The 16,440-nt window shown below is 41.3% G+C and overlaps 1 protein-coding gene and 1 pseudogene across 8 annotated transcripts in view; both read left to right on the top strand.

The window, feature by feature from the left end:
- CRCP (CGRP receptor component) overlaps positions 1-9,892 on the top strand; it is a 46,933-nt gene extending 37,041 nt beyond the window's left edge. For 6 of the 8 annotated variants that reach the window (XM_045047530.1, XM_023246346.2, XM_023246350.2 and 3 more), the window contains 2 exons: positions 2,936-2,993; positions 8,237-9,892. In XM_045047530.1, the coding sequence (XP_044903465.1) occupies positions 2,936-2,993; positions 8,237-8,383 (205 nt within the window). In that variant the 3' untranslated portion in view covers positions 8,384-9,892. Of the gene's footprint in view, positions 1-2,935; positions 2,994-5,302; positions 5,485-8,236 lie in introns of those variants that run through there. The other 2 variants (XR_006590972.1, XR_006590973.1) reach the window with 2 other exon arrangements.
- Positions 9,893-10,191: 299 nt separating this feature from the next.
- Positions 10,192-12,656, top strand: LOC105261286 (annotated as a pseudogene).
- Positions 12,657-16,440: the final 3,784 nt, after the last annotated feature.

Genomic DNA, 16,440 nt, shown 5'->3' with positions numbered 1-16,440 from the left:
AGTGGAGAGGATGCCTTTCAAAAGCCTAATAGCTTTCAAGTCAAATATAGGGGAGTTTTCAGATCAAAATTTCGTTCCCATTTGTTGTTAGATTGCCTGATGCTGCCACTTAGGGCTCCCAAAAATTTCTAAGCTGCATTAACGGGGTCATTATCGTAAATGCCTCACTTCCAAGTGACTTGATTCTGGTGAAATCTCATTAGGATTAAGAATGTTTGAATTGTGGGGCGCCTGGGTGGCTCAGTCGGTAGAGCATCCGACTTCGGCTCAGGTCATGATCTTGTGGTCTGTGAGTTAGAGCCTCGCGTCGGGCTCTGTGCTGACAGCTCAGAGCCTGGAGCCTGCTTCATGTTCTATGTCCCCCCCTCCCTCTCTGCCCCTCCCCCACTCATGCTGTCTCTCTCTGTCTCTCAAAAATAAACATTAAAAAAAAAAGAATGTTTGAATTGTTAATATTTTGTATTTTGTTTTCTGAGATTGGGTTTTATTTTAGCTTACAATTTCAGTTCATCTAAATTTTGTGTTCTGTACATGTGATGTTTGACTGTATCCATTATTATTATGGAAATTCTCAGTGTGGTGTGCTTTCCTTGTGGATTTTTTTATATTAAAAACGTAAGATAAAGACCGTTTTTGAAGATTTTAATAAAGTGATGACACCGCATTGAACAAAAGTTTATCTTCTCCACAGTTACTCCTCAGCCCCCATAATCCAGTTGTCATCATGATCGTCATTCCACCAAACTCCTTGCACGGGCCACCAGTGCCCTCTTTTTTTGGCAAATCCAGTGGCTTGTATACAGTCAACCTACTTTCCCGTTTTCAGCATGTGACATTGTTGCTAATACCCTCTTCCTGGAACTTTTCCCTAACACCACTCTCCTAGGTTTTCTTTGTCTGTGCTCCTCCCTCCCCTTGTCCCCCTCCTCCACCTCCTTCCCCACCTTCTTGCCCTGACTGTTGAACAGAGATGCTTTATGGTGCTCTGTCCTGGGTCTTCACTTACTCTGTAGTTAGTTGATCTCTGCCTGTGGTTTTGTCTAACTCCCATGGTTTTGTCTAACTCCTTGCTAATATGTCCAGCTCTGGTCTTTTTCTTTAGTTCTAGATCACACTAAGAACTAAAACTAGACAAACAGCTGGACCGAGACCTCTTTGTTCTTCCAAAACCACACAAACTCAATTCAGATTTCAAGTAATATATTTTTGCCAAACAGGCTAAGAACATGACAATGAACCCTGACTCTTCTCTTTCCTTCACCCTGCTCTCACCCAGCTAAGGCAGTTGTCAGATCCTGTTGACTATACCTCGGGGTGACCAGAGCATCTCACAAGCCCAGCCTCTCATTGCCAACCTTGCTGCCGCTACCCAAGTTTATGGCCTCTTATTCTCACCTGCGAGCGTATCACTTCTCTCCTTGGTTCTTCCCAGTGTCCAGAGAGTCATATGCAGCCTGTTGGTAGTTGAATCCCCATGTCGTCTTGTCCTGGATGACTCAGCCTCGTGTCCCACAGCCTCTCAAGCCACCATTTCCTAAAACTCCATAATTTTTGTTCTTCTGGCCATTTACTTATGCCGTTCCTGCCCTGCCTGGCCATTTCTTCTCGTCATTTGCCTAGAAAACCTTTCAGGGCCCAGGATAAGGGTTTTCTCCCATGTGAAGTCATCTTTGAGTCTAGAATAAATGTTGAGGGATTATGAGGAGTAGAACTTAACTACAAGTGCCTTAATGATGACTGCCATTTGTGGGGAAATTGCTGTGTGACAGTCATCATTTTGAATACTGAATACTAGAAGCAGATGGTTAAGAACACGAGCTTTGATGGCAGAGTCCCAGCTCTGCCATTCACTAGCTGTGTAACCTTGGGCAAGTTATTTACCATCTCAGCCTCTATTAAGTCTGAGGGTTCAATGTGCTTGCCATATGGGAAGTAAGCAGTAAATGGTAGCTGCTGGCACTATAAACGGAAAGATGTTCATCCCTCCTAACCCCCTGGCGAGATATTAAGTTCTATTGTCATTCCTGTTTTACAGATGGTGAGACCGAGGCTTAGGGAGGTGGGGTAATGTGCTGCTTCCCCAAATGTGGCTGTGGGCATGTGGCTTATTCATCTGTTTTTTTCACAATGTCTTTAAGCTCAATAAATATTTACGGAGTTGAATTGAAAGATGAATCTGGAGCTCCTGGGTCAGATTGAGAGGGAAATTTAGAAATTGTCACCACAGAGGGGTAGTAATTGAAGCTGTTCTTTTTTCTTTTAAGTCCTATCACCTTTGAGTGTCCACACATTTCAACCACCTGTTTACCAATGAGCCAGCTGTTGCCTTGTAACAGGAGATAATTATTACCATCAACTGTTACTTACAGTTTTTGTTAAAATTGGCTTGTATTTGTCTTCTTTCCCCAACTGAATTGTAAACTCCTTGTGGTCAGAGGACTGTACCTTATACTACTGTGCATTAAACCCTGTTCCCTCCTAGCCGTTTTTTGTTTCTAAGGTAACAAGTCAAATCTGACATTTAATATTAATCTCAAAAAGGAATTCTCGGGCATTTCTAAGTGATACCAACCAACCAAGGTTATTTTATTAATCTTTCTTTACTTTCTGTTATCTGGATTAAGAAAACATTATTTTCTTCACATTTTCCAGATAAAATTTATTAAAACTGCACCTCTGCTATTTGTTACATTTCTTTCAGTCCACACCTCTGTGATCTTTAGGATTCTAATACACATTTGTATCCTCCCAAAAGTCTCCAACATAGGCTCTCCTATTTCCATTCTCTCATTTTACACTTGAAGAAACGGAGGGCCAAGTTCCAGGTGGTTTTCCCATTTGTTATCTGACACAGTGTTCTCTAAACAGCTTGGTCAAGACTCAAGATTTTGAGGGGAATAAGAGTTTTAAATGCTTTCTACTTTTCTTTTGACAGAGCTGAAAAGCTTCAGCTGCTGAACCACAGGCCTATGACTGCTGTTGAGATCCAGCTGGTGAGTGAAGGAGGCTTGAACGTGAGAGGATTGGTTTCTGGGTCTGAGAGGGAGGAAGGGTGATAAAGGCTGAGAACGGACAAGACTGGAACTGCCATTTCTTGAAAAGACTGCCCAAATACCCTATTTTATAAGTGAAAGGAGACCTCACCAGTTGGATCCTACTTAGTATGGACTTAGTGAAAGTAGAAGACTGGACGAAATTTAATTCTTTCCTTCAGGTTTGGGCCTGTGACTTGGCAGCTCTTTGTCTCCCTTGATGTCCTACCCCATTCTGACCACTGCTTTCCTGTAGGAGTTATTGCCAACCAGATGTTGCATAAAAACAATAGACTCACCATGACTCTGGCAGAATTTCTCTTCCCCGACTCCCACCCTTCGATCCCACTCTTCCTGTTTCTGTTCTTGGTTCACGGAGCACATGTGTACCTTCCCCACATGCTCTCTTTCTCTCTCAGCCTCCTGGCCCAGTCTCCCAAGCCAGAAGCCTAGAAGACATTCTCTCCCTTTGATTCCATATGCACTTTGTCCCCAGGTTCCATTGCTCCTGTCTTATTCTCTCTTCTCTCCCTCCGGCACTGTGTTAATTTCTGTCATTTCTCAGTGCGGCTCTTGGAGTTGTTCTCTCATCTTCCCTGCCTCAGCCTGCCCCCTCCAACCCACCTTCTACATCACTTTTTTTTTTTAACGTTTTTTTTAATTATATTTTATTTTTTGAGACAGGGAGAGACAGAGCATGAACAGGGGAGGGTCAGAGAGAGGGAGACACAGAATCTGAAACAGGCTCCAGGCTCTGAGCTGTCAGCACAGAGCCAGTCGGGCTCGAACTCACGGACCACGAGATCATGACCTGAGCTGAAGTCGGCTGCTTAACCGACTGAGCCACCCAGGGGCCCCTCTGCATCACTGTTAAAACCACACACTTGATCATCTTGTTTCCCTGCATAAGCTCATTCATTGGAGCCTCATCACTTGCACTGTCTGCACAGCAGTCACAGTATCAAGCTCTAGAATTATGCAAGGCAGCAAGAGTAGAAGCCACATGTGGTATAAGGAGAATGTGAAAATGAGGCCCAGTGAGACAAACCGCGTGGTTGCTGTATTAATTGGTGTGCGGGGGCAGTTTCCCTCTCCTGTAGAGGGCACAGAGGATCGGTAAGCTACAACTATTAGGCCATTTAACTGCCAGTAAAAAAACCAAAAAAAACTGATTGGAGAATTAACAAATAGGAACAAAGGAGTTTGCAGAGTCAGTTTTAGAAGTACTTAACTTTGTCAAATTTGCTTCAGAAAAGTGTGGAAGAAAGTAGCCAGAAATACCTATGATGTTTAGATTGCTTTAAAAGAACCTTATTTTTAAAGGGTCATGGGTTATTTAATTTTGGACTAAAACTTTTATTGACTTCCCAGTGTTGTTTCTGTCCTTGAAAATGCACCCAAAATTGAATTAGAAAAATTCCTTCCATAAAGGGTGACTTTCTGGGGGAACTGGCCTTCAGGCTAAAAAGAGATCTTTTCTTTTTTTTTTGTACCCTTATTCTGGTGCTTTCGACTATGTTGGAGATTCAGCTTAGAAAAGAACAAACAAATCAGCAAGAAACTAATCCGTGTCCCTCTGGGTTAAAGATCACATGTCGTGTCTCCTCCAACTTTAATCAGCAACATATGTTATTCATGGCTTAATGACAGATGGAGAGAGAAGATGAGGAAGGTTAGCGTGACCTCATCTCAGAGCCAGTAGAAAGCTCTATCATTACTTGGGACGATTAGCTGTTATCGAGAGTGCCTGCTATATGCCCGGGCTTTGCGTAGGTCACCTTTAACACCCTCACCATAGTCTTGGCTAACGAGTGGCTAATTGGGTCTGATTCAGAAGGCTTACTTTTTCCTCCAAGCCATATGCTTTTTACAGGGTGAGAAGAAAGATGTGTGTGGCGTCCACTCAAATGTTTATTCTCTTCTTTTCACAGATAGGTAGTAGGTCTTGATAAAAACTATGTATATTTCCCAGCGGTTGGACCATTTTGTAACCAGATTTTCCCCAGCCTGGAATTTGGCCACAAAGGGTACAAAAACATTTACCACGGCTTGTAGCAGTATCTCTTCTCACAAGAGGAGGATAAGAAATGAGGTCTTCACACCGAGTGGAAAGTGCAAAGGACTTGAGAATTTCTCTGCATTAACTTTACAGCCATTTATTCTCCCTGCATCCAGAAGTAATGTCAGCATCCACCATTTGTTAGTATTCAGTTTTGGAGGCTGAGGCTTCTTTTAGTTATACCTCAGCCATGGTTTGTTGTGATCCTCAGATCCACAGACCTGTCTGGGAGGAAATGAGGAAGCCACCAGCTTCTGTGATTTCTGCCATGCCCTGGTGTGTACATTTATTCAGGGCAGTTTGTGAGCTCTCTAGACTGAAGACAGGACAGCGAACCCCGTGACCTCATAGGCCACTATCCTGAACAACACTATCATATAAGTCTGTTACAAGGTAGGGATTATAAAATGTTTTGGAATATATAAAATTTTATGGCTTATGAAACACTGAAATATATATTCTCTTTTAGTCCTTACTGTTGGTGTTACTTTCACTTCACATTAGAGAATAATTGAAATTTACAGAGGTTAAGTGAACTTTTCTGGGTCAAAGAGCTAGAAGTATCTGTAGTTACTAGATTTTAGTTGTTTTGGGGAAAGTAGGAAGTTAGACTTGGCAGCTTAGAATGAGAAACAACCATTTTTGGAGTATAGCAGCCCAGTTTGACAGCCCCTAGGGAATTGATATGGTCTTTGTCTGTGATAAAAATTTATTGCTGACCCATCTGCAAATACTTTGGTTTTTGACATTTCTTTTGCCTTTATATTCCGAACGATTTGAAACCTTGAGTGTTTGAGAATATTGAGATCGTGCTTTGTATTTCTTTATTTGGGCTCAGTTTCTTCTGTGTTGGGAAGAAAAGGTGAGGAGTAATACAGTTAATAGCATTTTACCTTAGTGATCCAAGAAGGCTTAGTAAATTTTTGGTGTCTGCAAGTTTCTTTTTTGTGTATATGTATTTCATTTTGCTTAATGAAGTTTAGGTTTTCTTCCTGTGACTAGGAATCTTGGTTTGAAAAGGAAAGTTCCTGACCCTGAGGGTTTGTGTGCTGATGAAAGCTTCTACTGTTGGCAAACTTGGCAAAATTTGAAAGCTCATTAGCCCTGTTGTCATGAACACGCCTAGTAGATACCCGATCATTGTTGTATCTGCCAAATCCAGAGACAGGGACGTAAGAAGGTGCCTTGTTCAAGTCTTCTCTCTTTGGTTTTCTAAAGATGAAGGCCTCTCAGAGGTCATATAACTAAAACTAAACTCAAACCAGTGTATTCTAGTTTGCATCTCTGAGAGAGGAAATGATAGAAACCTCCTACTGGAGGGCATGGTGTTCCAGAAAGAGGTGGAATTCAAAGTCAAAAGACCTTGCACTATTTACTGTGAGACCCAGATCAGGTTTTGTTTATAATGCTAAGCCTCTACTTACTCATCTGTAAATTGTCCTGACTTTATGGACTACATGTTTGAGAAGCTCTGGTGGCAGTGATTCTGGGAAAGGCCCTGTACAAATACTGGTGGGAGGCTGTCCCTGTTCTGAGACTAGTCTAAATCCTCTTTCCCATTCCCCTGAGGCAGGAAGCAGTTCATAATTAACTACCTACACTAATTTATAAATTTGGAGACATTCTTCTCTCAGCTGGAGATCATCTTTTCTTAGAATTGAATAATCAAATCCGATATATCCCGTTTCTTCCTCCTTCATATTTTGGAGACAGTCTATGTTAGATTATTTCCTTTCATATCCTAATTTTGCATGTCTGGTTTAAAAAATGGGATTCTGGGGATTGTTTCTTGTTCAGTAGAGGTTACATTTTACAGAGCCTTTTAATCTTTAGGAAATGGTCATTTTATTTCACAGCATGATGGGAAGTAGCCCCATTGGTTCACTCAGGATCTTCTCCACCCTAGAACACCCAGGACTATTCTCTAGTTATAGAAGCATTATAGAAACAATGATGTTTTTCCAGGAGTTTGTAGTATGATCTTGGACACATCACCTGGGTTTATTAGCTTCTGTACTGTTGTCAACAAAGTCCGGCAGTCAGACCGAAATCCTTTTCAGGATTGTAAGCCCTGCCGGTCATCTTGCTTTACTTAAATCTGCTAGGATTTCTTTCTTGAATTCCTCTTGGTCTTAGTTGCCAAATTTCAGAGATTGCTGTGGCGAAATGCCACAGAACAGAACCCTGGATACCTTTAGCTGTTTGTGATTGACAGCTAGTGCCACTATGTGAATATGGTTAAGACTGCCTATGTATTGCTGTTAAAAACACTGTTGACTATGTTTGTATTCATTAATATCATTCATTAATATATTGAGAACTAGAGGGGAGGCTAATAAAACTGGCTCAGAATTGTGGACCATCTGTGTGTAGATTTCCGGGACACGTCAAACTGGGCTTTAAGTGGACCTTTAGTGGAGCAGCGGGGGATTGTTTCCCAGCCGTCACTCATCAGACTGTTGTTCCACATTCCAGGAGATGACCAGGACCACGTGGTGTGTGCTTGATTGATTGTAGGTGTTCGTGTTGGGGAGGCCCAGCGTGGGGCTCTCATTCTGCCCTTTGCCATATTGTCATGAAGGCTGAAAGTAATAACAGATCTGAAGTACTATGTGCAGCACCAGGCACATGAGCTCCCTAAAGAGCTGTTAGTGGTGGTGGGAGTGGGGATGAGAAAAAATAGATAAACCATTTGGCACACAGTGGGCAATCATCAAATGAGTTGTTGATACAATTCATAAGTCACAGCTGTGCTTATTGTGAAATACAAAAGTATATAAAGTGCCGTTTCACTCCCCAGGGGTGTGTTTTCTTTGCACATACAACATATTCATGTGTGCATGTATATGGGTAGAGAACTGTTAGGGTTTTCTGTTTCTTTGAAGAAAAATGCTAACCTGCAACTTACTTTTTACATTGACCCATTTTGAGCCATCAAATGGGAATTGGATCTGGCTTCTCCCCTCTGTTGGAGCCAGGGTGGAGAGGACCTGGAGACGTGAGGGGGGCTCAGGAGCCAGGCCTAGAGCTGTGTGTGCCAGAGGCCAGCAGACTGGGAACAGCATCGGTGGAGGAGGGCAGGAGTGGACCCCGCCTGTGCAGCTCCTCCATAAATAACCCCTGGAGGTTTTCTTTTCTTCTGCAGATAGTAGAAGAGAGTGAAGAACGGCTCACGGAGGAGCAGATCGAAGCCCTCCTCCACACCGTCACAAGCATTCTGCCTGCGGGGCCAGAGGCTGAACAGAAGAAAAATACGGATGACGTGACAATGGATGAAGAGGACCCAGCATAGAGGAGCACAGCTGGCCCATCCACCTCATGAAGCCGAAAGGCCCAGCAGCCATTTCCCAGACATTCAGAGGATTGTTCATTTGGTTGTACCCTCTATCCCAGCAGGCCTGATTTCATGGTTAGTTGGATAAATCACAAAAATAAGCTAAAAAGAAGTACTTGTGCCTCTGGGAGATGAAACATGGTGAAGACAGGCTGAGGTTGTCAGGGCAGAGAGCTAAAGAGAGGAGGACAGAGCCAAAGAGGACAATGACTGTGGAACCCTCTGTGGTCAAAATATTTCTTCTGTGGCCTTTGCCACAGTTGTGGGAAGGCCCCCATACACAGCTGGTAAAGTACTTGTGTTGCCTTTGATGGGCTGTGTCCTAATTAGTTTCATCTGCTTCCCTAGGAGCTTCCCAAGCAGGGGCTCTGAGCACTGTTGGGATGAGAGCAGAGTTAAGAGAATCCCGTAAGATGACTAGAAACTCCCAGAGCAGCAGATAGTTGCTTTAGGTTAAAATGAGCCACTGAATTTGGCTTACCTCAGAGGAATCTTTTCCTCGAGAACATTGGAGATAAGAGAACAGCCTGGCCAACCCTTGATCGGGTCTGAAGGCTTGTTTCCTTTGCTGGCAGGGGTGGTGTTTACCAGCTCACACTATTCAGTCTTAAATGTTAGGGTACCGACCGGCCCATTCCAGTTAAAAAGCGGCACTCCAGACTGAATGACAGCTCAGCAGAAGAACAGCATTGGCCGCCTTTCTAATGACCTTCGGTTTCCTGCCCTGAGACAGGAGCCCTGAGTAGACACCTTTGTGTCAAGTCTGGGTGAACTTCATTTGCATGATGGGCAAATTGTCTGCATCTTTTGAAAGGGGTCAGTTATATAGCTCTTCATGGATAAAATATGGAGAAACCGGAGGTTGGTCCCTAAGAATTTGAATTTTTAGCTGTTGCAAGGGTGTATCAGTTTTTTAATTTAAAATATTAGGATAATTACCATGTGAAGAACTTATTGATACTGAGGCTTTGGAGAGTTCAGTAGCTCCAGATGTGTGGTTGCCCTAATCCTAGGAATGTTGCTGAAAATTAATTTTCCACATTCGCTCTGCTCCTGACTTGGGGAAGAAAATGCCCACAGACGTTAATTTTCCAGATTGGTACTTATTTTGTTGTGAGATTACATATTTTCAGTGCTGCTGTTAACTGGATGACTTCCCACCCCCTTGCAATTTCCAGGTTGTGTCAACCTCCCTACCACCCCTGCCAGTTGCACTCATGTCTTTCTTAACCTTATCATCTGAGAATCACCTGAGATGTGTTTACAGGCAAAACTGGAATTCACAGGGCATTTATATTGAAGTCTCTTGTCTGTATTGGGAATTTCACCAGGAATTGTTGATTTTTCTTGTCAAGGCATCACATGGGTACCCATGCCACTGTTTCATTTTAACTGTGAGTGTGTTTGATGTATTTTTTTAAATGGATTAACCTAATTAATAATAAATTGTTTCCAAGTGACCACCAATTTTTGGTATTTTTGTAAATCTCTTAAGAGTTTGTTTTGCCATGGATAGAAAGTGAAATCTGACTTGAAAGCTAAAATGTGTGATTTTTTTGTTAAAAAAAATCTATTTAGGTCTAAATTCTATTTTAGATTGCAGGAAAATTTTACATTTCTGTATTTGGGGCCTGAATTTAACCTCAGTTTTTTTTTGTTTTTTTTAAAATTTTTTTTTTTTTAACGTTTATTTATTTTTGAGACAGAGAGAGACAGAGCATGAACGGGGGAGGGTCAGAGAGAGGGAGACACAGAGTCTGAAACAAGCTCCAGGCTCTGAGCTGTCAGCACAGAGCCCGACGCGGGGCTCGAACTCACGGACCGCGAGATCATGACCTGAGCCGAAGCTGGCCGCTCAACCGACTGAGCCACCCAGGCGCCCCAAACCTCAGTTTTTGATAAAGCCAGGCAGGCTCTGGAAGGCTTAACCTTTATAGGAAACGTATTCTGTATAATATTCCTGTCACATTAACAACATTTAAGAATTAAGATAATTTATGGAGTGGACCAAGATGGTGGCTCCTGTGGATCTGGAATTGAAGAAGGCCTTCACAGAGCTTCAAGCCAAAGTTATTGACACTCAGCAGGTGAGGCTTGCAGACATACGGATTGAACAGCTAGACAGAACGAAAAAGCATGCACATCTTACAGGTACAGAGATTATGACTTTGATAGAGGAGACTAACATGTATGAAGGTGTAGGAAGAATGTTTATTCTTCAGTCCAGGGAGGTAATTCACAATCAACTGCTAGAGAAATAGAAAATAGCAGAAGAAAAAATTAAAGAATTGGGACAGAAAAAATCCTACCTGGAGCGAAGTGTGAAGGAAGCTGAGGACAACATCTGGGAGATGCTGATGGCGCGAAGGGCACAGTAGGAAACCTCTAGTGGAAGCTTCCTGCCCCCTTCCATTCCTCGCCAGGGCAGAAGGGCCCGTGTGGGCAAACATCCTCTCTTCTGCCCTGATGGACTTCTTATTTGAATGATCTGGTGGCCCTATGCTTTCTACTTCACCCTGATCCCCTTTCCGATCCTGGCTTTGCCTGCCACCCTTGCCCAGGATACTCTTCTCCCCTGTGGGTGAGTCACGAACTCCCAGGAGAGGCAAGATGGGAGCCAGGACAGATAGGGGAGCTCTGCCCAAACCTATTAGTTATGCTGGTTAGACCAATAAAAGGCATCTGTCCGCCCCCTGCCCCCCACCCCCCCCACAAAAAAAAAAAAAAAAGATAATTTACGTACAAAACTTAACCAGGATCACATCTAGGAAGGAGAGCTGGGGAGTCTGGGAATTTTACTTTCCATTTTATATCTTTCTGTGTGGTTTTAGTTTTTGACCATGTGACAGTTTTATTCTTAAAAAAAAAGTATGTCCATTTGTTTATTGTTTATTGGCCTCTGAAAATTTCTGAATGTGTACTTGACAGTTGAATTATGTCCCAAACAGAGGCTGACACCCAGTCCAGTCACCCAAGGAGAGGCAGCTCTGAGGGCAACTGGAACAGGCACATGATTTTTAGTTCAATCTGTCTTCCTTTGTTATTCCAGACTTTCCTAGGCTCTTAGTTTTGTTTTATTTGTTTTTGAGGGGAAAACCCTAGTTTTTGACCCAGGAAGATGTTTTAGTTATCTATCAAGATACTTCTGAGCTTTTGAAAAATTGACTCCCAGTTACAGGTTTACCCAAATACTTCTCTTGCCCCCTTTTGCTTAAATGTTGCAGTATGATGCATTGTCCCCTCTGAGGACTTCCCATTTATTCCTAAAGTAATGGGTACCATTTCCCTAAGTAATCATTGTGTGACTATACCATTTCTCAAGAGGTTATAGCCTAGTGAGAGGTGAGTAAATTAATGCTCCAGATATTCTTTACTAAATTATTTTCTCCCTGAAACTAAATTTAACACCCATTTGTGTAAATGGATCATTTCCACAAATGGATCATTTGTGTAAATGGATCAGTAAATTGTAAAGCACATCACATACTCTGAAAAAAATTATCAACCTTATTTAATTATACAATGAATAAAGGGGATAAAAGGAAGTAAAACTGCCTAGATATCCTTTTGTATATGTTTTTAAATTCAGGGGTTTTGAGTATATCACAAGGTTGTGCAACTATCGCTCCTGCCTAATTCCAGAATCTTTTCCAAAAGGAGCCCCATACCCACTAGCAGTCACTTTTCATTTACATTTCCCCATAGCCCCCTGACAACCACTAATCTTTCTACTATATATTTGCCTATTCTGGTCATTCCATATAAATTAAATCTGACTTCTTTCGTTTAGCATATTTTCAAGGTTCAGCTATGTTGTGCCATTCCTTTTTATGGTGGAATAATGGTTTGTTGAATGGATACACCATTTTTTATCCATTCATCAGTTGGTGGATATTTGGGTTGTTTCTACTCTGGCTGTTATGAATATGCTGTTGTGAACAAATTTTTGTTGACCTACGTTCCCCTCTCTCTTGCATATACCTAAAAGTGGAATTGTTAGGTCATATGATAACTCCGTTTAACTGTTTGATGAATTGCCACACTGTTTTCCATAGCACCTGCACCATACCATGTTTCTACCAGCGGTGCATGATGGAATCCAATCTCTGTCTTGTTTTTGTCCCTTGTATTGATTATAACCATCCTAGTGGTTGTGAAGTGCTGTCTCAGTGTGGTTTCAATCTGTAATTCCCTAATGGCTATTAAAGTTGAGTATCTATCTTTTCATGTCCTTACTTGTGGATATTTATATATTCTTTGAAGAAATGCCTATTGAAAGCCTTTGCACTTAAGAAAAAACATTATTTTTTCAAGGAGTTTTAGATTCACAGTGAAATTGAGCAGAAAGTACAAAGAATTCCCATATAGCCCCTTGCCCTCCTTGCCCCCCCCCCAACAGCTTCCCCTATTAACATCTGCATTAGTATGGTATGTTCATTAAATTGATGAGCCAATGTTGATCTACTTTTACTACATAAAGTCCCTAGTTTACATTAGGGTTCATTCTTTGTGTTGTACAGTAGAGAGTGCAGGAGTGCACGCATAGACTGGGTTTTGACAAGTACAAAAATCTATTATGCTATTATCTGAATATTTTCTGAAAACACCTTGTGCTCCACTGTTCATTTCCTCCCTTTCCCCAAATCCCTTACAATCACTGGTATTTTTACCGTCCCCATAGTTTTGCCTTTTTCAGAATGTCATATAGTTGGAACCATAGAGGATGTGGCCTTTACAGATTGGATTTTTCACTTGGCAGTAGGTGTTTAGGGTTACTCCATGTCATTTCATAGCATGATAGCTCATTTCTTTTTATTATTGAATACTATTCCATTGTCTAGATGTACCAGTTTGTTTACTGTTTCACCTACTGAAGGTCAACCTGGGGTGCCTGGGTGCCTCAGGCGGTAAGTGTCTGTCTGTTGATTTCGGCATAGATTGTGGCCTCTCGGTTCATGGGATGGAGCCCTGTGTTGGGCTCTGTGCTGACAGCAGAGAGCCTGCTTGGGATTCTCTCTGTCTCCCTCTACCCCTCCCCCACCCACCCTTGCTTTCTGTCAATAAATAAACTTAAAAGTCATCTTAATTTCTTCTGGGTTTTGGTAATTATCCGAAAAAGCTGCTATAAACATTTGTGTCCACATTTGTGTGGCAGAAGTTTTCAGCTCATTTTCGTAAATACCAAGGAACATAATAGCTGGATCATAGGGTAAGAGTATGTTTAGTTTTGTGAGAAACTGCCTTACTGTCTTACAAAGTGACTGTACCATTTTGCAGCAGTGAATGAGAGTTCTTTTTGTTCATGTCCTCACCAGAATTTGGTGGTATCTGTGTTTTAAATTTTGGCCATTCTAATCCGTAGTGGTATCACATTGTTTTAAATTGCAGTTCCCGAAAGGCATATAACATTCATATTTTTATAAGTTTATTTGTCATCTGTATATCTTTTTTGAGGAGATGTCCAGATCTCTTGCCCACTTTTTTTTTTCAATGTTTATTCATTTTTGAGAGAGGGCACAAGTAGGGTAGAGGCAGAAAGAGAGAGGGAGACAATCTGAAGCAGGCTTCAGGCTCTGAGCTGTCAGCACAGAGCCTGATGTGGAGCTCGAACCCATGAGCTGTGAGATGATGATGTGAGTCAAAGTCAGAAGCTTAACCGACTGAGCCAACCCGGATGATCTCTTGCCCATTTTTAAATTAGGTTGTTCTCTTTTTGTTGAAATTTAAGTGGTTTTTAAAATATATTTTGTAGGGGTGCCTGGGTGGCTCAGTTGGTTGAGCATCCAACTTCAGCTCAGGTCATGATCTCGCGGTTTGTGAGTTCGAGCCCCATGTTGGGCTCTGCTGACAGCTTGGAGCCTGGGGCCTGCTTCAGATTCTGTGTCTCTCTCTCTGCCCCTCCCTCACTCACACTCTGTCTCTCTCTCCTTCAAAATAAATAAACATTGAAAAAAAATTTTTAAAAATAAATAAATAAAATGTATTTTGTATACTAGACCTTTATCAGATAAATATTTTGCAAATATTTTCTCCCAGTCCATGACTTGTCTTTTTATTCTCTTAACAGCCTTTTACAGAACAAAAGTTTTTAATTTTAATGAAGTCCAACCTGTCCTTTTCTTTCATGGATCATGGTTTTGATGTTGTAACTAAAAAGTTATGAAGCCTAGGTTGTCATCATGAAGTCACCTAGATTTTCTCCTATGTTATGTTTTGGAGGTTTATAGCTTTGTATTTCACATTTAGGTCTGATTCGTTTTGAGTGAATGTTTGCAAAAGATGTGAGGTCTGTGTCAACTTTTTTTTTTTTTGGCATGTGAATATCCAGTTGCTCCAACACCATTTGTTGAAAAGACTGTCCTTTTCTCCATCCAATTGCTTTCGATCCTTTGTCAAAGATCAGTTGACTGTCTTTGTATGGTTATTTCTGGCCTCTATTCTGTTCTGTTCCATTGATTTATTTGTGTACTCTTTCACCAATATCACTCTGTCCTGATTATTGATTGTTGCTTTGTATTAAGTCCTGAAGTCATGTAGTGTCAGTCCTTCAGAGAACTTAACCCTTTTTTAATTGAGTTGTCTTTATTGTTGAGTTGCAAAATTTCTTTATATATTTTGGATACTAAACCCTTTCAGATATATAATATATAATTATTTTCTGTCATTTTTTTGGTGTTATTTTCACTTTATTGATGGTGTTCTTTGAAGCACATTAGGTTTTAATTTTGATGAAGCCCGATGTATCTTTTTTCTTTGGTTCCCTGTGACTTGGGTATATCGTATCTAAGAATCCATTGCCTAAATCAAGATCGTATTTACTCTGTAACTTCTAAAAATTTTATACATTTAGGTCTTCATCCATTTTGAGTTAATTTTTATATATGGTGTGAAGAAGGGGTCCAACTTCACCTTTTTGCATGTGAATATCCATTTGTCCTAGTACCATTTGTTGAAACCTATTTCCCTCCAAGTATTCTGTCCCTGAAAAGAAAGTGACTACTAAGTTTCATCAGTCAGGTCCTATGGACTACTTAGTTATTTGTCATCTTGGACCCTTATTAAATATGATAATTTACAGCAGCCTCTAGCCCCTTTAGACTTCACTGTATTGTTTAGAAGAGGGGTCTGCAAACTGTTTTGTAAAGGAGCAGATAATATTTTAGGCTTTGTAGGTCATAGGATTAGTGTCACAGCTATTTAATTCTGATATTACAACATGAAAGCAGCTATGGATAATTTATAAATAGAGGACTGTGACTGTGTTCCAGTAAAACTGCAAAACCAGGCAACAGGCTATTATTTGCTGATCCCTTGTTTAGATGGTTCTGGAGTCATGAGGTCTTCAGTGTGGCTTATTTTTTTGCAAGACATTTGGGATTTTTCTATAAATGCTACAAGGGCTGCCATGCCCAATCCTGGTTGAGATTCTACCTACTAGCATGATACAGAAATCTCATGGAGTGTGTTTACTTTTGACTGCCTTGTCTACTGCATGCAAGGAGGTCGCCTTAAGGATTCTGTGCTTTGTCACAACTACTATGTTGCATCCACACGACTCCTGAAACAGAATGCTATGGGCACCAGTGACAGTCACAACAAAGTTTATTACAATGAGAGGCAAGGCCGACCGATCGGGACCAACACTCTTGATAAGAGTGCGGCCCCGAACAGCCGGGGTACAGAGTTTTTATAACCGATCACATCGTTTTATCATCACCTGGGAACAGAACAAAGAAACAGGTTCCAGATGAGTTAGAAACAGTTGCCTAATGAGGTGTTTACTTTAGACTTTCTGCCTCTAAGTTGCAACCAGTGGATCTCCTTGACCCTGCCTCTGACGCTCTTTTCTTTGAACTTTTGTTTCCTTAATTGGTGAAGCCTAATTTACAAGGGTATGATGTGTAGTTTACCAGAGCAAAGCAAGGCTGTTATCTCTTAACCTTCAGTGTCAACACAAAGCTGTTATTTTTCAAGCTAAGCATTAGCCCTACACTACAATTTAACCCTTACAACTA

Source organism: Felis catus, chromosome E3 (assembly GCF_018350175.1).
Source record: "Felis catus isolate Fca126 chromosome E3, F.catus_Fca126_mat1.0, whole genome shotgun sequence".
NCBI classification, from domain to species: domain Eukaryota; kingdom Metazoa; phylum Chordata; class Mammalia; order Carnivora; family Felidae; genus Felis; species Felis catus.
Note: the sequence above shows the minus strand (reverse complement) of the source record. Positions and strands in the feature narration are given on the sequence as shown.